General features: G+C 50.7%; 13 protein-coding genes across 13 annotated transcripts; 4 read left to right on the top strand and 9 right to left on the bottom strand.

Moving 5' to 3' along the window:
* Window positions 1-149: 149 nt before the first annotated feature.
* Window positions 150-1,496, top strand: M436DRAFT_59709 (uncharacterized protein; the record flags this gene model as incomplete). Its single annotated transcript, XM_013576629.1, has 1 exon — window positions 150-1,496. The coding sequence occupies one exon, from the start codon at window positions 150-152 to the stop codon at window positions 1,494-1,496; it is 1,347 nt and encodes a 448-aa protein (XP_013432083.1).
* A 637-nt stretch (window positions 1,497-2,133) lies between these two features.
* Window positions 2,134-2,931, bottom strand: M436DRAFT_77618 (uncharacterized protein; the record flags this gene model as incomplete). The annotated part of the gene is made up of 1 exon (XM_013576936.1): window positions 2,134-2,931. The coding sequence occupies one exon, from the start codon at window positions 2,929-2,931 to the stop codon at window positions 2,134-2,136; it is 798 nt and encodes a 265-aa protein (XP_013432390.1).
* A 436-nt stretch (window positions 2,932-3,367) lies between these two features.
* Window positions 3,368-5,436, bottom strand: M436DRAFT_34907 (uncharacterized protein; the record flags this gene model as incomplete). The annotated part of the gene is made up of 2 exons (XM_013576123.1): window positions 3,368-5,343; window positions 5,394-5,436. The coding sequence occupies 2 exons, from the start codon at window positions 5,434-5,436 to the stop codon at window positions 3,368-3,370; spliced, it is 2,019 nt and encodes a 672-aa protein (XP_013431577.1).
* Window positions 5,437-6,026: 590 nt separating this feature from the next.
* M436DRAFT_68926 (uncharacterized protein) lies at window positions 6,027-7,918 on the bottom strand (the record flags this gene model as incomplete). The annotated part of the gene is made up of 4 exons (XM_013576784.1): window positions 6,027-6,353; window positions 6,406-7,387; window positions 7,440-7,741; window positions 7,904-7,918. 4 exons carry the CDS (start codon window positions 7,916-7,918, stop codon window positions 6,027-6,029), a joined length of 1,626 nt encoding a protein of 541 aa, XP_013432238.1.
* A 682-nt stretch (window positions 7,919-8,600) lies between these two features.
* On the top strand, window positions 8,601-10,256 carry M436DRAFT_59706 (amino acid permease; the record flags this gene model as incomplete). Its single annotated transcript, XM_013576628.1, has 3 exons — window positions 8,601-8,709; window positions 8,760-10,085; window positions 10,138-10,256. The coding sequence occupies 3 exons, from the start codon at window positions 8,601-8,603 to the stop codon at window positions 10,254-10,256; spliced, it is 1,554 nt and encodes a 517-aa protein (XP_013432082.1).
* Window positions 10,257-11,194: 938 nt separating this feature from the next.
* On the top strand, window positions 11,195-11,800 carry M436DRAFT_59705 (uncharacterized protein; the record flags this gene model as incomplete). Its single annotated transcript, XM_013576627.1, has 2 exons — window positions 11,195-11,591; window positions 11,643-11,800. The coding sequence occupies 2 exons, from the start codon at window positions 11,195-11,197 to the stop codon at window positions 11,798-11,800; spliced, it is 555 nt and encodes a 184-aa protein (XP_013432081.1).
* Window positions 11,801-12,002: 202 nt separating this feature from the next.
* Window positions 12,003-12,737, bottom strand: M436DRAFT_36785 (glutathione S-transferase; the record flags this gene model as incomplete). Its single annotated transcript, XM_013576466.1, has 2 exons — window positions 12,003-12,288; window positions 12,352-12,737. The coding sequence occupies 2 exons, from the start codon at window positions 12,735-12,737 to the stop codon at window positions 12,003-12,005; spliced, it is 672 nt and encodes a 223-aa protein (XP_013431920.1).
* Window positions 12,738-13,147: 410 nt separating this feature from the next.
* M436DRAFT_59703 (uncharacterized protein) lies at window positions 13,148-14,213 on the bottom strand (the record flags this gene model as incomplete). The annotated part of the gene is made up of 2 exons (XM_013576626.1): window positions 13,148-13,871; window positions 14,011-14,213. 2 exons carry the CDS (start codon window positions 14,211-14,213, stop codon window positions 13,148-13,150), a joined length of 927 nt encoding a protein of 308 aa, XP_013432080.1.
* Window positions 14,214-14,472: 259 nt separating this feature from the next.
* M436DRAFT_59702 (uncharacterized protein) lies at window positions 14,473-16,272 on the bottom strand (the record flags this gene model as incomplete). The annotated part of the gene is made up of 1 exon (XM_013576625.1): window positions 14,473-16,272. The coding sequence occupies one exon, from the start codon at window positions 16,270-16,272 to the stop codon at window positions 14,473-14,475; it is 1,800 nt and encodes a 599-aa protein (XP_013432079.1).
* An 892-nt stretch (window positions 16,273-17,164) lies between these two features.
* On the top strand, window positions 17,165-17,677 carry M436DRAFT_77610 (uncharacterized protein; the record flags this gene model as incomplete). The annotated part of the gene is made up of 1 exon (XM_013576935.1): window positions 17,165-17,677. One exon carries the CDS (start codon window positions 17,165-17,167, stop codon window positions 17,675-17,677), a length of 513 nt encoding a protein of 170 aa, XP_013432389.1.
* A 148-nt stretch (window positions 17,678-17,825) lies between these two features.
* Window positions 17,826-18,882, bottom strand: M436DRAFT_68919 (putative aldo-keto reductase; the record flags this gene model as incomplete). The annotated part of the gene is made up of 2 exons (XM_013576783.1): window positions 17,826-18,121; window positions 18,189-18,882. The coding sequence occupies 2 exons, from the start codon at window positions 18,880-18,882 to the stop codon at window positions 17,826-17,828; spliced, it is 990 nt and encodes a 329-aa protein (XP_013432237.1).
* Window positions 18,883-19,502: 620 nt separating this feature from the next.
* M436DRAFT_68918 (FAD binding domain-containing protein) lies at window positions 19,503-21,594 on the bottom strand (the record flags this gene model as incomplete). Its single annotated transcript, XM_013576782.1, has 2 exons — window positions 19,503-19,514; window positions 19,564-21,594. 2 exons carry the CDS (start codon window positions 21,592-21,594, stop codon window positions 19,503-19,505), a joined length of 2,043 nt encoding a protein of 680 aa, XP_013432236.1.
* A 1,093-nt stretch (window positions 21,595-22,687) lies between these two features.
* M436DRAFT_59699 (Hsp90 co-chaperone Cdc37) lies at window positions 22,688-24,279 on the bottom strand (the record flags this gene model as incomplete). Its single annotated transcript, XM_013576624.1, has 2 exons — window positions 22,688-24,202; window positions 24,256-24,279. The coding sequence occupies 2 exons, from the start codon at window positions 24,277-24,279 to the stop codon at window positions 22,688-22,690; spliced, it is 1,539 nt and encodes a 512-aa protein (XP_013432078.1).
* Between the last annotated feature and the right edge of the window lie 157 nt (window positions 24,280-24,436).

The raw sequence follows: 24,436 nt of genomic DNA, 5'->3' as shown, positions 1-24,436 counted from the left end.
TGTGCTGTGCTTGGTTTCATGTGCACCGATTGATATTGTTACAAGAGGCAACTGCAACCGAACTGCGGCGGAGACGACCGGGAATCCGCTTCCAGCGCAAGCCGCGTCGAGTTGTCTCTCTATTTTGTAGACTCATCCATCGATGAACTATGATCATGGAACATCCAGCAAACACCTTCCCACAAGAGATATGGGCGGAGATAATGAGATACTGTCCACAAGAGACGCTGGTCGTCCTCTCTCGCCTCTCGTCTCTATTGTGTACAGAAGCCCGTAAGTTGTTGCTTCGGACAGTCGTGTCAAAACACCATACCAATCGCCTACACGAGCCGATGGGGATCATCCACCGACCATGGTCATTCTACGACTTTTTGCAAAGAGATCGTGTGGACTGGAGACGAATGATGAAGTCCATCAGACTGAACTGGATGAGCGAATACGTCAACAAAGACGGCAATAGTGCACTTGTCGGGAGAGAAAAGTCTATTGAGGATCATCTCATTTTCAAGACTGCATTGTTGCTGTGTGAATGTACTCGATTGTCCGAGTTTCATCTCGGTGCAAGGTCACTCGCAGTGGTCACCACCATGCTCAAACACGGATCTTTGCCTGTAACATCTCTCGACTTTGCACTGCCTCATCGATATCTGTGGGAGGATATCTATGCAGTGTTCAATATACCCACACTGGCAACGTTGGTGATACGGAATCTACTCAGCCCAGATCGACCTTCTTTCCGGTTTCCGCCACGTATACCCGATGAATTGCATCACAAACATGGCACCTCGAATGTACAAGAACTGAGTCTTTTGGATTGTGGACCTCTCACTCTTTCTATATCACCCTTGTTCCAATGGCCAAAGAACCCGAGGAAGCTCAACTATGCACCCATGCGTTCAAAATGCGAGCCCTACTGGCGTACGATTTTGCGACGAACGGGAGATATCTCAGACGCAGTAGACCTATCCGTCTCCGTCCTTTTGCCACTGAAATCAACACTGCAGGAACTCCACTTCGATCTAGGATTAGACAGACACTGGATCCTCCCATTCCAAACCGGCCATCTCTTCCAACCCTTCACATCGCTGAAACATCTTACTGCTCCAATCGAGTTAGTCATGCATTCACGAGGACTCTCTCGCTCAAGGACTGGCAAACCATTTTACACTAATCTGCCTCATAGCTTGGAGACACTGGAACTCAAGTTTACGATATTGACGTCTTGGCACTCGAGACCTGCTCGCTCGGATTTGGATGCTGATGCTTGCTTGATGACTGATCCTGCGCATCAGCTGTTTGATGAGTTGTCGGTTCTGGCGATGCAGAAGGGAGAGTGGTTGTCTGGCCTCAGGCAGGTTACACTGACAGGCGATGGGGATAGACCATTCTTGGTCAAGTGTAAGCATGCTGAGTATGCATTGGAGGATCTGGAGCATAGCGGTGTGCACGTTGTTCAGGGTAACTGGTATCGAGAGTCAGAGGAAGCTTGGATCTGAGATGACTGCATCACATAAGCCTTTGACCTTCGACACAGTTGTCATTGTTGAGAAGCACTTAAGCTTGTACGTCATCTATAGTAGATACTCCCATGTACTGGAACGATATGTCGTGTCATCACAAACTAAGACGATCGTCATTAGTCACACTTCTCAGACCATAGCGCCGCACGAGTAGATGAAAGTGACGGAAGCAATCTAGAATACGCGTGATAGCACAGTTGCATACTGAGGTATCGTGAGTAACTTGTGCAGTCGTTTCTAAACATGTCTTTGATTCCGTATGACAAGTGACTGCAGCTAGCTATTTGTCTTCTGTAGCAGCAAGATTGAAGGCCTTAAGATTGAGCCCCTTGCTCATAACGCCTAGGAAATCTTCTTTTCCGTGTGATTTGCTCCCCTGAAGCCCAGTAACCTTTCCTTCCTCATGTGCAACTTTAGCTAGCGTTTTCCCTTTAGGCCAGTGTAAGATGGGATCCGCCGCTAGTGATGATGTCGGACGTTCTTATGACCACGACCGATCACTCCATGCTCGTAGCGTCATGCAGTACCGCTTCCACGTGTCGAATCCTTGAAGGCTCATTGTGGTATGACTGATAAATTGTAGATTGCTGCCAAGCTAGGAGTTACTCCACTCCTAGTGATTGGAGGGGGAAGTGATGTGCTGTTCGTCTTGAGCCGCAATACCCCCTACCAACGGACGATGAGAGGTGTCCAGAGTACCCATGATTGGATGCTTGACCATCCACATATTGAGGGGCCATAGAGTCACAATCTTCTGTTTCTGGAGCCATATGGTCCACTTGAATTTGTCGAGCTCCTCCGGTGCAAAGTGATGTGTGATGTAGTAGCACATCAGTGGCAGAGCCGAGCGCCTAACGACAAAAGTTGCGGTTCTGTAGACCACAAAGACAGCCTTAGTGGCCTTGTACCAGCGCAATTGCTTGTGGTTGAGGACGAGTGTGGAGAAGGCAGCAGGATCTTTGATGACGGATGCGTTGTCCAGGGTTTTGTCGAGGATGCAGTTGCCGAGTGTACCTTGTCCGAGCACCACAGTTCGAAGGAGTTGGTTAGATGCTAGATCGTGGAGAGTTTTGTCGACTTGGGCGATATTCTTTAACGAGCTTGTTGGACACTCTCTTAGGACAAGGAGCCAGATCTCTGAAGGCAAGACTTCGTAGGACGGCTTTTCGGATTCATCATGGATGGCTGGTTTGATTTCGGTCAAGGTGTTTGTATCCATGATCGTGGAGGATTGCTCTGGCACTGCTGCTTGGTAGGATGCTTGGAATGCATATCCTTGGGGTGGAACCGCGGCCCGGTGTCTTGCTCCAGAGAGTGCCTCGATAGCATCCATGATCAACGCGGATCGAACAGAGCGAACGTGGATCTGTAGTGAGACGTTGAAGCGATGCTGACGTGCAGGTGTGGACATCTGATGGCGTTCACTAAGCCGACAAGTGGTTGGTAGGTAGCCAGCAGAGTTTGATGGATCTGTGCGACTTAAGAACTAAGATTGCAAAAGATATACCGTGCTGAGTGAAGGAACTCAAACTGTAGCGTGAATTTCACATCGTCCTCAGAAATTGAATGGTCGATTGACTTGGCTGTAGATGGGGATCCGATGAGTAATAATAGGCGGTCGAGCATATGTTCTCATGTGACCATGCAAATAGTACAGCTGTCGCTGCTTAGATGTATTTACTGGTGTAGATGGCGGTGTTGCTTCGATGCGTGTGGCTCGCGACAAAGTTAGTTCGCACCTTGCCACGTTGTGTGGCAGATACATAGCCAAAATCCAATAGAAACTTGCTCAAACATGGGTCACGCCTTCCGACATTTGTACTTCGTTGTCAACCCGAAGTCGATATCTACCTACCTCCACTCATGGCCTTGAAGCGAGCCTCTGCTGCCCTGGCTCTTCTTTCTCGTTCAAGCTTCATGCGCATCTCAGGAGTCATACCCCTAGCCTCTTCTTCTCTCTTTTCCTGTGCCGTCTTCTCTGGTAGAACCTGTGCCAGTGTCTTGCCTTTGCCATATTTCTTCTCTTTGCCCTGCTCTTCTCTGACCTTGTCTTCGTTCCGCAGTCGCTCGGTTTCAGTCTTTCGTCGTTGCTGTTCTGCTGCATCTTCTGCTGCCTTTTCCTCTTTATCGCGCTGCACTCGAGCGTCATAATCGGCTTTAGAAAGTGCTGCAGGAACGCCTGCCGAGTCCCAGTCACATGCACTCTCTCCCAGCTCCGAACGGGCCAGACGGAAAGAGTCACGGGTATTTCGATCGCCTGCAATCTCGAAAGCAGTTTTTCCTTCTGCCGACTTGACAGTAGGGTCGGCCTTTGCTTTTAGAAGTAACGACGATACGAGGGCGGGAGCATTCAGGGAGGCGGCGAAATGCAAAGGAGTGGGAGCGTGATGGTTTTGCGGGGTGTCCGAAGGGAAGAAGGTGAAATTGGGCGAAAGGTTGTTGGACGTGATGTATGAGACGAGTGCAGGTGCTTTCGTTCGTCGAATGAGAGCTTGTAGCTGGGTGGTATGAAGCATGGCCTCCTCTTCCTCTTTGCTAGGCTTGACGACTTTTGGCGTGGCTGGTTTGGCGGCAGCTTTTGCTTCGGCAGCATGGCGAGCAGCCTCCTCCTCCTGTGCCTTCCTTGCAATGGCAACTTCGTCGATGGTGGATACCTTCACCCTGGTGAGCTCGACAAAGGATCGCATCAGCTCGGCTTGAGTTGCGCGACGGGTAGCGAAGGGGAAACCTCTAATTCTCTGATCTCTTGACGTCAAGACCTGGTTTTCGTATGGACCGAAAAGCGTACGACGATTGGTGGTTCCAGTGGCACGGACGAAGACCAGCTCACTGCTGTCGATCCAAGCCTTCCAGTCTTGCAGAAGTTGTCGGACCTCGGCGATCAAAGCTGCTTCGTTATAGCGACGGATACCAGCACCAGCAGAGTGAGCAGCGCCCTTGGCACTGTCGTTGGCGGACTGAGAACCACCCTGCTTGCGACGGGTTGTGTAGCGATGGAATGTCTTGTGTGCGAGTACAGTGGCAGTACGATCCTCGACGCCAGCCTTCTTGGTCATCTTGGGTGTCAGGGACACGACCATAGCGGCAAAATGGCCACCACCGATCATGCACAGGAAGTAATGTGGACCGGCTGCGGAGGTATCTGGTTGGAGAGAACGAGGCAGGGGGACACCTCCGGACTCTTCAGTAGGAGCCGAGGTGGGTTGAGTTGGCGGAGGCTTTGGAGAGAGTTGCTTGTCCTTGATGGTCTGTAGAATGGTGGCCGCATCACCGACCTGTGCGGCAGCAGGAAGGAGGGTTCTGTAGACTCCGAGAGCGACGTTTGAGGGTAGTTTGGATGATGAGAACCATAGCAGCGGCGGTTTGCCTGCGCCAACCTTGGTCTTGGTGGTGGTAAATTCGTCGAAGTCAGGGTCGGCAATGTTTGCCTGCTTCTTGAGCAACGCACTCAAGGTCGAGTCTTTCTTGCCATCGTCGTCGCTGCTGGCTGAATCGTCGCTGTCACTGCCGGAGATACTCTCGTCCAAATCTCCAACAAGCTTCTCAAAGTCGTTCTCTCCCACGGGTTTCAGGCCGCGCATCTTCTGCTTCATGTTGTAACCGTGCAGATCACTGCGCACATGGCTCCTCTGCTCTTGCACACTCGGGAACGACAGCCCACATAGCCCACACGACGTTGCTGACGACGGTGCGCCATCTTCGTTTTCGCTTCTCTTGCTGTTATCACCGGCTAGTGGGTCGGTCTCATCGGGTACGGCAATGGCAGCATTGTTCTGTGCCCTGAGTTCGAGTGTCGAGAGAAGTTCTTGGGGGAGGTCGAACACTGTGTCCAAGTTAGTATGCTGCGTATGAGCCTCCTGATCCAGAACCTACCATATAACGGGCGCTGCAATAGGGGCTCAGTGTTCTGCGACATGTTGCGACAATGATTGCGTGTGTTAGGACAAAGATGGATGATGCTGTGTCGGAAAGTCGTTTCGCGATTGCGTCGACGTCATCGCTACTTTTCGTCTAATGTCACTTCAGCAACCCTGACTCTCACCTTGCCTAATCGCCATCACTCAAGCCTTTGCTTGCACCGTACGGTGGAGCAAGAGGATTACTTCTATATAAATGGGCAGATTAAAATTTGTGTAAACTTTGCAGCGATTTCTGCTATCTTCACGGTAACACACCATGATACAAATGATGAGGACAAGAATCGGGATCAGTGTGTCAACCCAAATCATTCTGTGCAGCAAGTGAGAGAAGCTGCGCGCTTATCGAGTGTCAACATTTCCACTTCTTATAATCTTGTACGAACATCTGTAGGACTATGTTTGCTGTAAAAAGACATAAAGGTCTCTGATTCAGAGCGGTGTCCAAGGAGAGCCCAGAGTATACCGCTTCCCAGCCGATGCTATCTTATCTCCCAAAAGTTTTGTGCATTTCTATAGGTACACGTGCCACGTCCCCCTGCGCGCGGGAAGATAGCAGCACAGGTATCCAGGGGTTAGCTACCTTAGCTCACCACAGTTCAATGTCCAGCACCAGTCTCGGAACCCCAGTGAAGTTGACTGGCATAGTGTAACTGATGTTCCAGTACTCGAAGTCGTTGATGACTTTGTCCTGCCCGCCGTATGCTCCTGCAAAACTGACTCCATATGATGCATTCGCATTGGTTGTGACACTGATATTCCCGCCTTGGATGTCAGCCCAGCTAGTAACATCTCGCTTGTTGGCAAAGGTCGAGACAATGAAGCTGAAAATCGAAGAGCTGTTGCCGTACGGGTAGCTCAACTCGAGACGATTGGGAGAGACGATAGTCGTGGTTGCGTTTTCGCTAGCGTGGAGCTGTACCCAATGTTAGCATCAGAGTCATCAAGAACAAATAGAGGTGACTTACGGTGATGAAACCGATACCAGCACCAGTATTCCACTGGATCACGGCAGGATTGAATGTACTCGGATTGATCGCTGGTCCACCTATCACATTCTCGTCAAATGTTTCAGCACCGATGCTAATGTTTGGGGCCAGCCAAGTAGTGATGTTTCGAGGATAGTCATCGAAAGGGGGCGAAAATGTAGACGAGCTGAAGACGTGCTCTCCGCGGAAGTCTTTCAAAGCTGCCACGACATCTTCAGGGATCAAAGACGACTGGAGTTCTCCAAGGATGGCAAAGAGAGGTCCATAAGCAAAGTCTGCACTGTGTGACATGACTTGAGGACAAGAGATGAGAGAAGACTTGTCTTTTCCCATGATGATCCAAAACCATAGAGCCATCAGACTGAAGTACCTGTTCATATCGAAGCCATATGACCGATCCCAAGGGCCTGCCATGTTTTTGAGATGAGGGTGCCAGAGTTGTCCTACAGCCTCCCAGGTAGCTTTGATCATGTGTTCTCCATATTGGCTCATGACGGAGTCGGCAGGCAAGTATTTGGCCCATAAAGTCAGACCAAAAAGAGACACCCCTGTATATGTACCACTGTTGAATTCGGAAAGCGTTTGTGCGCGATTGAATAGGTCGATAATCTCTTGGGCATATTGTTCACCTGCCACAGTGAAATTGGAGTCGCTGAGCCGACGCCCGGTCCAGCCCGAGACGAACGCTCGCATGATAGACGGGTTCGAATAAGCAGGATATAGATTATCACCGTCAACGCCGCCAACTCTGTAGCTATCCCCGATGGTAGAGTTGCGTAGAGACTCAAGCATGAGGTTGGTAACACCGTCGCTGAGTAGATGTGGGAACTCTTCTAGACCGATAATGAAGGTCGTGCCAATGAAACCTCTCCAATTGGGATCCCACGAGTTGTAGATGTCCTCGGGATACGCATCAGTGCCTACATACGGCTCCTCAGGTTCCTTTTGGTAATCGCCAAACCTGAGATGTTCAGTCCACCTGATCTTTCGAGAGAGCTGTGATTGAGACATACCATTGCTCAGTTGGATCCTTGTACTGTCCATTGATTATGTTGGTCAGGATCTGCTCGGCGTTGTTGACATCGTCTCCCTCGTTCCTGGCCAACAAACCAATGGCATACCACGCCGAGCTACGTGTATCATGTCGAAGAGCAGCCGCAGCATCCAGACTATATAGATATCCAGCAGCGCGGTCGTAGTATCCGTCCATCCAGCTCATGGACTCATTGAGAACTCCTTGAGCATTGGTCGATAGCGAACTGACATAAGAGCACGACACCTGGTTGGCGCATACAGCCAGTACTGCGAGTATGTGCTTGCGAGACGGCATTGATGGTGGTTGACACTAATTGACGACAATACATCTTGGGAAGTCATAATGTTCTTGTATACCTGCCATAGCAAGACTCAGATTAGGGCGCAGAGATGATCGCCATGATTGCTGCGTATCATTGCGCCGGCCAAGCTGCGACACGACGCTATGATAGGCCATCTCTGGTATGGTCGGGTTGAATGTAACCGAAAAGGCGAGGTGGTCGAATGTTGATCAAACTTACGGGCTTCGATAGCGCCTTGCCATGTGCTGAAGTTTGTAACTCACACACTTCTCTCCTGGATGCATATACCATATTTCTCACTATAGAAACCCACAATAATATCCGGCTCAGAGGTGTATCCGAAGAGATCCAACGCACATCGTTTTCTCAATGTGAAGTAATCACTTATATAGACCACTGTGCATTTTTACAGCTCCACGCGTTACAAACTTTTGCAAATGGTGAGGCGGGGTCGGCCAACTCTTCGGTTAAAACCGTGTTCTCTATCCTCTTCGCAAGATGCAACCTCATCGCCGCCGTCCCGTAACATGTTCATGTACAGTGGTATCTGCCCACTAAATTCATCTGTCCATTCCGGCACGACGAAAGATAGCATGGTAGCAGATCTGCAAAGACTGTCGCATCGCGCTATCGCACATAGGCCAGCCCCGCTATCATCGCTTGGCCGGCCGCTCTATCGTATTCTGAATCCTGCGATATGATATACCTTTTCGAGTTATTGTTTATCGCTGGCTAAGGTGGCTCTGTACAGTCGGTAGGCCGTGTGGGTTTAAGACTCAGGCGGGTGCCCACAGCCTTCGGGTTTCTCTGCTCCAGTCGACCCAATTCAATTTTGCGATGCAGAACAAGGCAGAGAAAGACGAGGCGAGCATCATTGCACTGGACGCTCATAGCGATACGAAGGGCGAGATACACAATGCTGATGACATGAGGCTCCAGCAAATGGGTTGGTTGTACTCCCTGGTCGGCTTCAACGTGCAACTAATATAGTCAAAGGTCACACCCAAGAGCTCTCTCGACACTTCAGTGTGCTAAGTCTCATTGGTCTGGCCTCGACGTGTACCATTTCCTGGACGGGACTCGGCCTGGGTCTTGCGACTGAGATCGGAGCTGGAGGACCAGGAGCTGTGATATACGGATTCATCCTTATTGCCTTGTTACAATCATTCCTGGGCGCATCGCTGGCTGAATTCGTGTCCTCTTACCCAACAAGCGGCGGAATGTACCATTGGATCGCTGCCGTCGCACCAGAGAGATTGAGAGGCTTCCTCAGTTTTCAAACCGGATTCTTTACGTGCTTCGGCTGGATCTTTACCACGGCCTCGACCAACCTGATTTATGCGCAGAACTTCATGGCGCTTGTTGCTCTCTACCATGCGGATATGACGATCAAAACATGGCAGACCTTCTTGGTCTACCAAATCCTGAATCTCGTCACCGCTGCCACGGTCATGTATGGAAACCGGATCATCCCTGCTCTCAATAAGTTCTCGCTCGTCTACCTCCAGATAGGCTGGTTTGTTGTGATGGTCACAGTTGTAGCTTGCGCTCCAAAACACCAGAATTCAGAGTTTGTTTTCCGGACATGGATCAACAACACCGGATGGGAAAACCAGGTTATCTGCTTCATCACTGGTCTTGTCAATCCTCTGTATTCCCTTGGGGGACTGGATGGGATTACCCACCTGACGGAAGAAATGCCAAATCCATCTAGGAACGCGCCCCTCGCGATTGCAATAACTCTTGGTATTGCCTTTGTCACAGGTATAACTTACCTCATCGCCCTTATGTTCTCTGTTCAGGACTATGCCGCCTTGTCAAGTACGAACACTGGACTGCCTCTTGCAGAGCTCTTCCGACAAGTCACGAGTAATGAGGGCGGAGCTTTTGGCTTGACTTTTATCCTCTTCGTTGCACTAGGTCCGTGTGTGGTATCTTCACAACTCTCGACAGGTCGCATGTTCTGGGCCTTCTCGCGTGACGGCGCACTACCGTTCTCGAAGACCTGGTCGAAAGTCAACCATCGCTTGCAAATGCCCATGAACGCCCAATTTGCAGTCACAGCTATTGTCGCTGCACTTGGATGTCTGTATCTTGGATCAAGCACTGCTTTCAACTCTTTGCTTGGCTCAGCTGTTACCATCAACAATTGCGCATATCTCGTCCCAATCTTGACCAATCTTTTGACTGGAAGAAGGAACATGTACAAAGGTGTGTTTCACATGTCTGGATACAAAGGGTTCGTTGTCAATATTGTCACTGTCTGCTGGTTGACCTTTGCAATCGTCTTTTTCTCATTCCCATACTACAAGCCCGTCACTGGTAAGTTACGTATCACATGCAAAGATGCCAGGAAATACTGACTGGAACACAGCTGCAAACATGAATTATACATGCTTAGTAGTTGGAGGCCTTACTCTGTTCCAGTTGCTGTGGTATATCAAGGTCAGAGGTCGTTATAACGAGCGCGTTCAACGAGCAAAAGAAGAATAATCTCGGCCGATGATTGTAGAAAAGCAGAAAGATTTTTCGACGAAAGATGGGTCCAAGGAAGACTGGAACTCATCGCCTCTTCATGAGCATTATCATATCTCTTGAATTCAACGTGCATTCTGATGGCTGTCCGTATGACATGCTTCTGCACACGAGGAGGAGAGGTCGGGAAGGAGCAAGCGCGGGGCCGAGCTGAACCTCGATGGGTGCGAACAAGGTTTGTGGCTAACCACATGTAGTCATTGCCTCTACTCGACCTCGAAAAGTAGTCGCACCCACCTCCGAACGACATACAGTACATCGCAGATTCACACCGAGCATTCATGGCTCGAATTCGACTATTTCTGCATTTGCCGAGCTGAAACTTGTGTTTGCGTCTGCCTCTGCTGCACGGATCTTGCCAATACGAGATCTGACTGTGGCTCAACCAATCCATGTCTGTACATGTACATTGTATAAGTGACTTTAGAGTCTGGCCCCTTGACTCGCTGTCGCCGAACTGTTCAGCTCCGAATTTGTGGCTGCTCTTGCCGCAAGGCCTATACAGGAACTCACATCATACTTTATGGAAAGGTCAGCCTTAATGCTTCTCTTCCAGTGGCGATGACCCGAAACGATCAATGTACCATGGCGCCGAATACCTTGACTATCCCGAAGGATGGATTCGACCTTACGCTTGGTGGTCTCGACCGTAGAGCAAGTCACGATTGCTCAATTGAGCATCAGCGTCAAAGCCAGCCCTATCTGGTTACGAGCGTATTTTCGGACACATCTAAAGCATATGGTCCAGTATAGCCTCTGGGCTTCATAGAGCAAAGACGTATAAGAATGGGTATCACGCCCAGGTGCAGAAGCCATCAACATCCTCTGCATACCTCGCACTCCATATCTCAATTCCTCCAACTCTATTCCGTCTCGCCCTCGGCCCTATCATCACAATGCACTTCTCTTCCTGGACACCGCTTGCGCTCTCTCTTCTCACCATTTCCGCCACTGCGGTCCCCATCCTCGAAGCTCGCAAAAATGGTGGTGGTGGTGGTGGCGGTGGTGGCGGTGGTGCTGCTGCCACAAAGGGCGGTCCGGCTTCAGCAAAGGTCACCATATATAGCAGCTACACTTGCGCTGCACCTAATACTGTAAGACAAGGCATCAAAGCGTTTCGATGGATGTGGATACTGACGAGCTCCAAGCCTCCACCTACGGATGGCACCGCTGGCACATCTGTTTCATTCAGCGTCACAGAAGCCCAATGCACAATTCCCAACACAGGATTACAGTCATATGGAGCCTTGACTGCGACTCTGACTGCATCGCCCAAGACAGGCACACCTGGATGTAAGTTGATCGAGTCTTTACCTTCTCTGAGCAAATATTGACAAGCATCAGGCTACATCGTTGCCCATAGTCAACAAGGTTGCGGTATCGTCTTGTCAAACGTAATGTATGGATGGCCAGTGGCAGGAACCAACGTCGGAGATTCGCTTGGGTGTGGCAATGCTCCCGCTGGCACTACATGGTCCGCCTTTGAGATTCTCTGCCCTTGAAGCTATCCTGTTCCTTTCGAGACTTGACTAGATTGCGTAATGTATTTCCACGACTATACTCACATTATAAAGTTACTTTGCATTAAGGAGGATATTGTGCATCTAGCACTTGTTGCCTTGAGAGGAAGAATGATTGTGATCTTGAGATACAATACGTCCACTATAACTCGGTACAAAACTCTGAACGCTCCCTTTTTGCAGACTACGAAGTTGCATCCTGGATCTTCTTGTACGCAGCCTTGACCTCCTCGGTCTCTCCGTACTTCTTCAACCACTTTGAAACATTGGGATAGTCATCAAGGCTCAACTGTGCATAAGCGTGCTGACGGACCCAAGGCTCAAAGTGTGCATCCACAGCCGTATAGCCACCAGGCAAGATACTCTCACCTCCAGTCTTCTTCAATTGGCCTTCGAGAACCTGGTAGCAACGGTACGTTTGTGCTGCATAGCGGTTCAGAGCATCTTCGTTCTTGACTTCGTTGTAATGTCTAGTCCCGTATCAGTACAGAAGAAGCTGGAACGAACAAAAACGATCAAAGCAGCTCACGAACCTAAACCAATTGGTTTGTCCGGCCATGGGTCCCAGAGTCGTAAGCAAGAAGTACTCCCACTTCTCAGAGTCCACGATATCTTGTTCACTTTGTCCTTGAGGACCCAATTTGTTCTCCGTGTCGTACTTTCTTCTGATATAGTTCATCACAGCACCAGATTCCCAGGATACGACGCCAGAGTTGGGGTCTTCGAGTGCAGGTACACGGCCATTCTCGTTGATGGCCAGGAACTTGGCTCCCTTGAGGCCATTCTCGGCATTGTCACCAAACTCCCAGAGCTTGATTTCATAGGGCAACTTGAGCTTCTCGAGGGCAATGGCAATCTTGATGGGGTTGGGGCCCGTGGTGTGGGCGTGAAGGATCAAAGGTTTGATGTTTGACGACATGGTTGATTGTAGTGTTTTCGAAGTTATTGCAATGTTTCTGGTGGCTTGACAAGCAAAGAGGTAGCAAAGCGAGATGAGGTCCAAATGACGAGTGTGTCTTGGGGTAGATACATTCTACTGTAGGGATTGGCGCTATTGGGGTCGTTGAGAACAAATCTCCCTACCACCGTCTCCAAGTTTGAACATCTCCATTCTTATTAAGTCTTCATTGCTTCCTTTCATGCTTTGTCGTTTGTCTGTGTCTTGCCATTCCTTCTCTCAATCTATTCATGATCCATTGACCCGCAAAACAAGTCAACAATTGCTCTTGTGCATGCCGTCCTCCATCACGTCTTCCAGCCCCCGCGTATCCTCTGACGCAATCATTACCGCCCCCACGCGTTCATCCCGCATCCCTGATAATTCTTCCATCACATCAACCCTCCATACGCATCATCCTTTCTCTCCCAAGAGTTGACTCTCCTCACTCTCTGCGGCATATTCTGCGGTCTCGAGATCCTGAAGCCAAAGTAACTCGACTCTTTCTTCTTTTCCTTGATGGCCTTTTCTCTCGTCTCGTGCATTTCCTCCACTGATTGCGTGCGTCCGAGTTCAGATAAAAAGTCGACTTCAACAGCAACGGTTTCGTGATGTGCTTGTTGTGATTTCAGCGTTTGTATTGCCATTTGTTGGAAATCGTCGATGTCGAATCTGTTGCATAGAGATTCTGATTGCAGGGCGAGAACTGCGGAGCGAAGCCATGATTCAGAGGGTTGTGCCTTGTCGGTCTTGGACAGAACTTGTTGAACTCTCTCGCCAATGTTCTTGACGCTGTTTTCGCCGATGAGGAGCTTGACTAGTAGTTCCTCACCCTTGAAGCCATCGCTGTTTCGTCGTTGGCTGTGATCGGCCTCGTTGGATAAGAAGACTGAGGTGTGAGGGTGATCGTGGAAGAAAAGTCGTTTCTGCTTCATGGGCTGAACAGAGATAGCCCAAGTCGGTGGCTCTGCTGATGCAGCGTTTGATAGAGCGATCGCGTAAACGTGGTTCGAAGTCATGTTGCTCTCTGGTGAGTTTGACGCTTTTCGACAATGCAGAGAAAGAGGTTCTCGAGGACAAAAGACGGCAGTGCGTGTTAAGAGCATGTCGAACAGCCTAAAGTACTCAAGTATAGGCAACGAGTCAATATTACGGAGTGGTGATGGAATATAGGTTGATTAATTCTGGTGTACTCATCAGTGGCGCCTGTGGTCAATTTATCCAGACGCCCATGGTCGCTAGATCCGAGCCATACCGAGCCCCATCCGGAGTCACACAACTAACGTTCTGCATGCCTTGATTTGGCAACGCATCCATCACTTGATAGCGCTTGGCGGTATCTTCTGATGCGTGTTTCGACGAATCATCTGAAGACTCTCCGACAGCGACAACGGCGAGTGTCGGCTCTATCTCGTTGCGCTCGAAACTCGGCAGTCTTGTCACAAAACTCGGAGTCATGGTGTGCTACCTCTCGTTTGCAATAACGGGAAGCGTATAGAACGACTATTCTAAATCACAGACATGAAGGCACGACGAATCAAATTGACTGACTGTTTGGAGCAAGATATATCAAGGCAGCTATCAACTAATGTACAAATTCGTCTTCTCGCTTTCGCAGCAGGGCCACTTGTTTATCCCTTGAAGATGTGAACGGCCGAACAACACTCCACAACACAGGACTGATCCTCCTTTGCTTCTTCTTTGCACCATGACTTCTTCAAGATGTCTTGCAGTTGGTGCCGTGTGGGTGCAAGTGGTAAATGCAGGGGTTGTCCTTGGAGGACATCTGGATGGCAGCACAGGTAGATCTGCCCATGTTCAAGCAGAGCAGAATGGACAAGAGCAGTGGTTCGGGCCAGACCTGGTCTTGGTTAAGCTGGACACCGCTCAGAATTACGCAATGGCTGATCAACAAGCGAAATGTGCTGTTGACAGCGACCACCTTCAAGAGAGCGTCGATTTCATCGGCAGCAGCGGAGAGATCATCGGCAGTGATTGTCTTCCTGATGATAGCATCGGCGACAGTGTTGGTAAAGAGAGGAGCTTGGATACGTGCACCAAAGCGCCAGAGCTGGATGAGTGTCTTCAGGTCGATGTTGTCGTAAGCTTGAGCAAACGACCTTCCGTACACCCATTCACGGAAGACAGCATAGGAAGGGTCTTCAATGACATGGACGAGCTCCTCCTTCTTCACCTCGGAATCATCTGTGAAGGCAGTGGCAAAGAACTGCGAGTAATGGTTGAGAAGTGGCTTGTGAATACTACCAATGGTAAACTCGCCGACATTGACGTTGGTGAAGGATCCGATGATGGTGGGAATCGACCAGTTAGAAGGAACAGGGCAGCAGTTGTTGATGTATTCAGCCTCTGAGTCGCTGATGGCATTCTTGGACAGAGTAAGAGGCGAAGTGGAACGCGGAGGAAGGTAGTCGACGGCCCTGGGGTTCAGGCTGGGGGTATGGGCCTTGAGATCGATGTGCTTCTCCTTGTCAGACGAGCTAGGAAGTTCGGTCTTGAAAGCTTCGTAAGCAAGCGACGAAACGTCTGACTCATTGCCGTCGTCAGCTGCAGAGGTTGTGGGTGGACTGCCTTGGACGATGGCAGGCTTAGTATCGATGGCTGACTTGGCGACAGGGGCAGGTGACTGGGGTAGAGGAATGTCCTGAGCCATGGCCAAGGCCTTCAGTCTGTGGTGAGGACCAAGGCTGCGCAAAGGGCGAGGGGACGGGTTGGAAGACGGGATAGTAGACTGGATAGTAGACCCGACGCCATCGGCGACAGATGCAGTGGGCGTAGTGCCACTCAGCAGGTTAGAGGTCTCGAGGTCAGGAGCAGTTTGGAAAGCTTCATTCTTGATGACGATGGCGCTGGCGCTGGTCGAGAGGTTGGAACTAGAGCCACCAACGACTGAAGCTGCGCCATCGGGCTCAGACATGTCAGTGTGAGCAGCGTGACCGTTCATAGCGTGATCGATTACGGTGTCGGCGAGTTCAGCATCGTCCTTCTGTTTGATGTAGCGGGAGAGGAACTTGTGGGGGCCCAGACGCTTAGCGAGATGAGCGTTAATTGCTTCACGATCACCGTTGGTGAGATCGGCGAGTGAAGACTTGCGCACTTCGCTGGTCGTGGGAGAAGCTGCAGCCACGGAGGAAGAAGGATCGACAGTAATCTCGCTAGTGAGTCCAGCAGTGGGCTCCTCAGCAGCGACAGGATCAGTCTTGTGGTCGGCGACTGGAGACAGCTCGGGCTGCGCCTCAGCGGTGCCCCAAGAGTCTTGAGCAGGAGCGTCCCAGGACATGTCTTCGAAGATGTCGTTGATGGCTTTGGTAGTGGTGATGGAGCCGATTCCACGGACGTAGTCAGCAAAGGGAAAGGGCTGCGTCTGGCCGTGCGCGTTGTATTGCGCAGATGGAGACCATAGATTGAGCGCTTGGGCAGAAGTGTGGTGAAGAGGAAGGATTGCTTGAGAGCGTAGAGAGAAAAGAGAGTTGAAGTCGTATGAACAGGAAGTGGTCATGTTCGACGAGAGAGAGTGGAAGAAGGGCGCGATTGAAAAGAGACAGTCAAACACGGAATTTGATGTTGCTTGTGAAAGGAAGGCGCGCAAACAGGGCAGGCGCAAACACGGAAACTGCTATCACAACAATCGAACCACCAAGTGGATGCAAGACAACAGTCGAAGCAACCAAGACTTCCTTTCACTCCTACCATTGACCCGGTGTTCTGGCAGAATTTTCTTATTGTACCTACCGTCTAGAGTCAGTCGATGAACTGGCATTGATACTTCACCTAGCCCATGCTTGCTGCTCTTTTGCTGCTTTTTGGAAGTAACCTCAATTACAGCCATTCAAAGCAACTTATCGCCATCACCCGGCATCCCGAATCTCGATGGGATACACTTCGACAGCACACAGTGCTTTGAGGAAGACAAAAGAGCAGCCTGCTTGTTCAAAAACCATACTACTCTACATGCATCTTTTGACCAAAGAAAGTGTGAGCAACAGCTTCAATACGATGGAAGGAGGTCTGTCTGACATTGCCCCTCTAGCGTGATGAACTATACGCATGCTCGTATAAACAAGGCTGAGCCGCTGGGCCACGCGGCGTTGACAGGAAACGGCGATAAGGCGAGCTCTCTCCGAAACACCCAAGATAATCTGTGACATGATGATCACCCTTGATCCTTGCAAAACTTATCAGGTACCAACTTGGCGGGCCTCGTCGTCCTTGCAAAAAAGCACTGCCACACATGGGTGAGTTCAGTCATAAACATTGATCTTCGTAGCTTTTCTGTTTTCCTTTGTGTCACCTACCTTGCTCTTCCATAGCGCCTCTCCAACTTGACATCTCCTATCCATACAAGACATTTCCTGTCCAACCTTCGCTCGAATCAACCCCGATACAACAAGATGCGCTTCATCTTCGTCACGGCTCTCGCAGCTCTCGCTGCTGCACAAAGCACCACCTTAATGGACTCCAGCGCAAGCGGCAGCATGACAACCTCGACTTCCTCAGCCGCACCCTCTTGTGGCGCTGGCCAGTCAACCTGCAACGGAGTTTGTTTCGATTCGAGCGAGTACACTTGCTGTCCTGCGGGACTCTGTGCCGCTGGCAACTACTGCGGTCAAGACAGCTCCGGCAACGCTGCCTGCTGCGCCCAAAACACCGCAGGCTCCTGCTCCGCGGCTTCTACACCAACTTCCCTCAGCCGTGGTGCTACTGCCTCGTCAGGTGCAGCGACAGCAACCTCCTCGGCAAGTGGAAGCAAGAGTGCTAGTTCTTCGTTGAGCGCTTCGGGCTCTCAGAGCAGTGGTGCAAGCACTGCTAGTTCTTCGGGCGGTGCTGCCGGTCACGCCGATTCCTGGCTCTCGAACGCCGTCTCCTATGCTGCCGGCGGTCTGGTCGCTGCTGCTTTGATCTAAAGATACCCATGATACGATGATGGGAAAAGAGAGCTTGGGACATACTGGAGATACCCACGGCTGGAACGATTTACTTTCTCTGTACATATTCTGAATTTTCATCCCACTTTACACACGAGTTCTCCTTAATACACTGTTCGCTGCCTCTCTAGTGCCCGACCATCTTCTGGTGGGCCTCGCCGTATCTGTTACCATGGGGCTTTGCGCTGTCAATGATCTTTCTCATCTCAGCCTTCTCCTCTTCGTTCAGCTCGACATCCCTTGAAGCCCAGTTCTGCTCTAATCTATGTGGCTTGGTGGTGCCAGGAATGGCGATGAAGCCTTGAGCAGTAACCCAAGCAAGAGCAATTTGAGTGATGGTACAGCCCTTCTTGTCCGCCAACTTTTTGATCTCCTCAACGATAGCTTTGTTCTTGTAAAAGTTATCGCCCTGGAACTTGGGAGCTGTAAGTTGGCAGCAGTCAGTACATTGGCAAGATGGTAGGAGACATCGGATGATTAGAGAACTCACATGTACGTCTGAAATCATCAGGGGCAAAATCGTCAGGCGTCTTGAACGGAAAGTCGTCTACAAGGAACCCATGCCCAAGAGGACTATACGCCACGTACGCAACCCCCAACTCTCTAGCGGCCTCAATCAATCCGTCAGTCTCATGGACGGTTTCAAAGGCAGAGTACTCCGCTTGGATCGCGTCTATCTTGGCAATAGCGTTGGCCTTTCTCAGCGTGCTTTCAGAACACTCAGACAATCCAATATATTTTGTCTTCCCAGCCTTGCGGATCTCATCTAAAGCAGGAATGGACTCTTCCAAAGGAGTATTGGGATCGATGCGGTGGAGGTAGTAAAGATCAGGAGCAAAGCCCAATCTCTCAATGGTGCCATCGATGTATTTCTTGATGTGATCGGCAGAGTTGGTCACACCCGCCTTCTCGAAAACTGCAAAGCCACACTTGGACGCAATGAAGACCTTGTCGCGCACGTCGTGTTTGCGGATGAAGTCGCCAAGGAGTGTTTCATTGATGCCTGCTGCATAGACAACGGCAGTGTCCCAGAATGTGCAGCCGAGTTCAATAGCCTTGAGCAAAACAGGTTCGGCTTGTTCGAGTGTAAGGTTGGTTCCGAGGCCAAAGGAAAGACCCATGGCTCCGAAACCAGGACTGTTGACATTGATGCCTGAAGAGCCAAAAGGAAGTGTCTTGACCATGATTGCAGATATGGAGATGCGTGGGACGAGATACTCGGTTTCTTGGAGGTCGATCCTAGCAGTTCGTGTCGTTAAGAGATAAGGCGGTCCAAGGTAGTCGAAGCTGATGTGACTTTCCAGTAATGCGAAATGCTTGAGAATTTATGTTCATCTCATGCCACCTCGTGATGCTCCGGTCATAGGCAACCCCTAACTCCGCAACCTCCTTGAGTAACTGCTCTAATTCCATCACCATGTCTAATCCCCGTTTTTGTTGAGAGCATGCAGTCAGTCATGTGAAAACCTTCTTTGTACATTGTTCCTAGATACTCATGGGGCCTGTAAGTGGGCATTGTGCCGTTCATCTTCGAAGAAATCCGCAGCAAGCCGATCCTCTCTCTGGCGTGCCACCCCGTAACCATGCAATACATACAGTAAGGCCAATCGAGCCGCTGACAAGCATCGATCAACACTCGAGTGGACTCTGAAAAGTCCGAGGAATATAGCTCTGACAAACATAACAGGTACGAAAACGCTATCAATCAAAATCACAAATGTCAACAACGTAGTGCTGAAAACATGTCGAGGCCCAGTAGGAATGCGGGATTCGTGAACCGACCTCCCGAGCATGCGACAGGTCTTTACCAGGTTTCCTAGTGCCGTTAGTGTATGTACGAGAAGCTTTGGTAATAGAACACCTACTGCAACGTATTGGCCATCATCTCTCTTTTGCGCCCAGAAATCCTTAGCCTCTTCAAAGTTGAGGTTGCCCTTGTCCATGGCGACGTCGATAAGAGCTTCCTCTACACCTTCGCCCATGCCTCTCGAACTTCCACAGACAAAAATGCGACCGTCAAGAGCGTTGATAACAAACCAGACGATGTCTGCCTGTAGACGGACCTCGTCTTGGACGTATTTGGCTGCTTTGTTCGCTTGTGTATCAGACACAACCTTGCCGGTCACTTCACCACCCTTCTTAGGTTGGATTTCAACGACTCCAGGATCGGATACGTCAACCGGTGGAGGTTTGGCGCGAGACTGAACGACCTTCTTGATTTGCTGTTCGTGGTCACCCAGTTCTCCAGAATAGATCTCGTCCAAAGTCGAGTCTCGTACACCCTGGATCAGCCAAATTTTGTTGGCGCACTTTGAGTTGCGGAGGCGATTGAGGATGAAGCCACGGAAGGGAGCCATGCCCACGCCAGCACCAATCATGATCATCGGGCCCTCTGAATCAAACTTCTTTGACAGAGGGTTGGCCATTAAACCACGGAACATAGGGATACGCACACTCGGCATCTCAATCTCGCCACCTGATTGCTTGGCCTTCTTCTCGGCATCAATAAAGTGGCGGGCGACACGCTCGAGGTAACCAGAACCAACTCCTGTGCGCATCTTTCCGTCCCAGCTGGGATTCTCGTGGACAGTGACTGCAATTTCGATGATACGACGTCCGGCGAGTCCCTCTCGGTCGGAAGAGACGTGAGGATCGTTTGAAAGTGAGTAGAATCGAGGCATTAGCTGGTTGAGACAGCTTAGCAGCATTTCCAAAGGTGGTCTAGATGAAGGGAAGGCCTCCAGAAGTCGGAGCAGTGTGATATTGGGCCCAACACGAAGGTCACAGAAAGCACCTTGACCTTGAGCACTAGCCATGTATTCAAGAATCTTGCGCTCGTTTTTCGCATCGGCGTGTTCGGCCAGAACACGGAAGAGCTGCTTAGTTGGTGCAGACGATGCGATATCGACACACCAGGTCAAGAGCTCTCTGCGGGTGGTCAACAGCTCACGAGCCTTCTCGTCTCCCCAGATGGTAGGCCATCGTCCGCCTTCAGTCTTTAGGACTACAGCCTTGTCACGCACGAACTTAGGGGTACCAATCCTGTCGAAGATGGTGTCGACAGCGGATGCATCGTTGGGTGGACAGATACCAACAGCACCGCCGACCTTGAAATCGATGTCGCCTTCCTTGGGGTAATCGGTGATGTCAATATCGAAGTGCACAGTGCGCTTTTCGGCACCTTCGTTGGTAAGCTGACGAGCATGGAACACAGGCGCAGAATAGACATCATAAGGAGGGTGAGGCTGAACAAAGGTAGGTGGGTGGACGTCGACGGTGCTCTGGTGACTCTTGGCTTCGTCCTTTGAAACAGGTTCCAACGAGAATTTGGGTTTGGGTAGTTCTGTGAGATCACTCAGACCAGTGTCGAGAGTCAAAGCATTGATCTTGAGGTTCAAGCCACGGAAAGCGTCGTTGTCAGGTACCACGACGGGAATGAAACCAGGTTGAGTTGTGTCCGGAGGAAGTGTCTTGATTTTGCAGCAGTTCGCAGCCGCTCCACAGCAGTAGTTCTCCAAGAACTTGGTACCAGTCTCACCAGTACCAAGCAACTTGCGAATGTCGTCGGCCGACGATGTGATTAGGTGAGTTGAGGCACGGCGCTTAGCGACCTCCTTTTCGATCGGGCTCTTCTTTTCTCTAGGCGTCGCGTCGTCGAATTGATCGTACAACTCGGTCGAGGGCGTCGAAAGTCCAGATTCGAAGGTACCCTCAGACCAAGCCATTGACTCGCCCAGCGAGTCGCCCGACGAGCGTGGCGATTGTGATTGTGAGTGGACGGATCGCTTTGACGGCGACATGCTGCCCTGCGGGATGGTGATGGGCTCGGTGGGAATCGGGTTGTCCGGGTGTGATGTGGCCGAGGTGGGAATGTGCTTGTGAGTGTGAGTCGTCATGGTGAACGACGAGAGCGAATGGCGACGAGGCATGTTGGCGAACTGTGTGATAGTCGCTGCAGGAGAAAGCGTGTCAGTATTATACGACGCGAGGTGACGCTCGACATTTGCCGTAAAGTGGAAAAGTCGAGGTTCGTCATTGTGCCGATGGTGGGGCGTCGAGACGCATAAACCACTCACCACGAGGAGATCGATCTGATAAAGATAAAGGAAAGGAAAGAGTCGTTCTCCAGAAGAGTGCCCTCTGGACGGCGACGCGTGAGTTCACTTTGACAAGAATTGTTAGGTATATAGAGAGCAAAGCTAGCGAGCAATTGCTTCAATGAGTTGTTGTGTTCAAAAGTCTTGTGCGGTGGAAAGCGGGTGGGAAGGAGCAGAAGTACATCAGAAAGTGGAAGGTGTTGGGCGCACGGCTTTGTCAAATGGCAGTTGCCCGCCTCCACTCCAACTCTTGGCCGCCCCTGCATTCGAGCGTCACCGAAACATCTTCGTGCCGGAGATCCTCGATTGATAAGATTGACATCAACATTGACACCTACTCCTTGCGTAACATGGTGAGTCACTCTATATTGGCTGGAAACAATCTTGATCTTTTCATTTTCGAGTCTGCAAGTGCTTAATGGCGTCCGATCTGTTTCTTCGTATTGTTATTGTAGATTTCGATGTGCGGCCGAGTCTTTGCCTTCCGATCAGTGGCTCCCGTGTCCCGCGAACCTGGTTATCGACCTCGGCTGGTCATCGACACTCTTTGGCACGCAAAATTTTGTATTCCTCTCGTTGCCTTACTGCCAAAAGGATCACTTAACCAGATTTATATGTACTTGCAAACAGTGTTTCGTGTTCTGTTGTCTACCCGACATCGCGTGTATGTCTAAGTCGGCATAAAAGGCCGATCAGCTTATTCATGGAGATCGTACGAGAGACTCCTGATCACGACATCTCTAACCTGGTGACGACGTGCTGCGATTGCTCGAGGGTACTGCAGGCATATGGATCTTGCTTTCTTAACAAAACGAATCAAACAAGCAAATGGCTCCGTTCATTGGCTTATTCATGCTGGCGCTCTATCGGCCATGCTACATTACTGACACTTTCAATCCATACCTGGATCCTCAATCTCTGCAATCACGCGTCCTTCCTGATCGTGAGGCATCTTACCAGAGCGCTCAATCTCCTCCATCTGCTTTCTGCCCTCTTCGGTCGTTGCATCAATCACACCCTCTTCCAAGCTCAGCATACCACCTTCGCCGAGCTGTGCCACAACTTGCTCGGCCTCGTCGACGCTCATCTTGCCCAAGACTTCATTAACCCTGTCTAAGCTTCCACTTTCGAGCGCGCGTTGGAGGCCTGGAGGGAAGGTCTCAAAGACGGCACGAGCCTCCTTGGCATCTTCGTCTGTGGAATCGGCGGGCGGTACAACAATGTTGATGGTTGTGTTTGGGTCGACTGCATGCAACTGAATCTGCTCGACACCACCAGTACCCTCTGCTTCGTCACGCTTGCGCTGCTCGGCAAGTTCTCTTGTACGAGATCTGATTCTGGCATATGTTGTGTTGACGTCGTCCATGAACAGCTTCTGTGCTTGGTGACCCTGTGTAGTAACGCGCTTGAAGAACAGCTGTACTCCGTCGCGACCGAGCTGCCTGCAGTACTGCAGTAACAGAGCTTGATGGACACACTGTCTGGCGTAGTCGTCTTTGCCATCACTCTGAGCATTGAAAGCCTCGACCAGTAAGCCGTCCGTCTCTTTCTCGGCCATGACTTCGGTATTGTTTGAGATGAATTCCAGAGAAGAGCGGTAGTCACCAGCTCTGATTTTGGCAAACTTTTTTGCTAGGGGCGAGGCCTCCATGTCCTCATCGTCGCTATCCAGACTGGCAGTGGGTTTTGTGACAATCGATTCGTCCTCGATATCGGCATCAGCACCAGACGACTGACCAGTTTCGGTATGCTGAATCGAAGGACGCGAAGGGTTGAGAAGTTCCGGACCTGACGAGGCCTTGCTGGGGGCGGGCTTGGTTGAAGGTTTGGAAACGTGAGAGCTATCGAAGCCGGTGCGGTAAGTTTCGCTGGTGATCTTTGCCTTTTCCTCCTTTTCGAGCTCAGCAAGCTTCTCCAGTAGCTGGACTTGCAGGTCCTGGATCTTTGTCTTGTGTGAGGTGACTTCGGTGATGAAGGCAGCGTAGTATGCTGATGGGGCAGGCTTGGCCTCGTCTACGGCCTGCTTAGCCTGATCGACCAGAGCAGCCATCATCTTGCTGTAACGTGGAGGGTCTTGGACATTTGCGTGGACACCGCCTGGTGGGGGTGGAGGGGTATCCTTGTCAGGAGAGCCGGTGCTCTTGATGAGGGCTTGGAAGATGTAACGTTCGAAGCCTGACTGAGCCTGTTCGGCCTCTTGTTTGAAGGACTGCAGAGAGTCGAGCAGGTCGTCTATGCGCTTGATCAGGCCATCGTTGATGATCTTCTCGTACTTGAGGGTCTCGATCTGGTGTTTGCGATCGACACGCTGTTGGTGGATCTGATTCTGCTTTGCGCGGATGAAGGAACGCTTGTCGACATTGGGATGGACTTCGATGTCGGAGTCGTCAGACAGCTCGAGAGCGTCCTAGAGATTGTTGTCAGCTTCCAAGCAAAGAAATTCAGGAGAAGGATAGCTACCCATTTGCTATAGTCAACGGGCATGACTGCGGGGCTCTTGACAAGAAGTTGGAGTGGACTGTTCTCTGAGGTATACCAACGATCAAGATGTGCTGCTTGTGCCAGAGAAGGATGCTTGCATCAGAATACGGAGGGATTATTTACAAGGTACTCGGACATGAAAGATGCAATGTCTCTCTTG

Source organism: Aureobasidium namibiae (assembly GCF_000721765.1).
Source record: "Aureobasidium namibiae CBS 147.97 unplaced genomic scaffold scaffold_1, whole genome shotgun sequence".
Lineage (NCBI taxonomy): Eukaryota > Fungi > Ascomycota > Dothideomycetes > Dothideales > Saccotheciaceae > Aureobasidium > Aureobasidium namibiae.
Note: the sequence above shows the minus strand (reverse complement) of the source record. Positions and strands in the feature narration are given on the sequence as shown.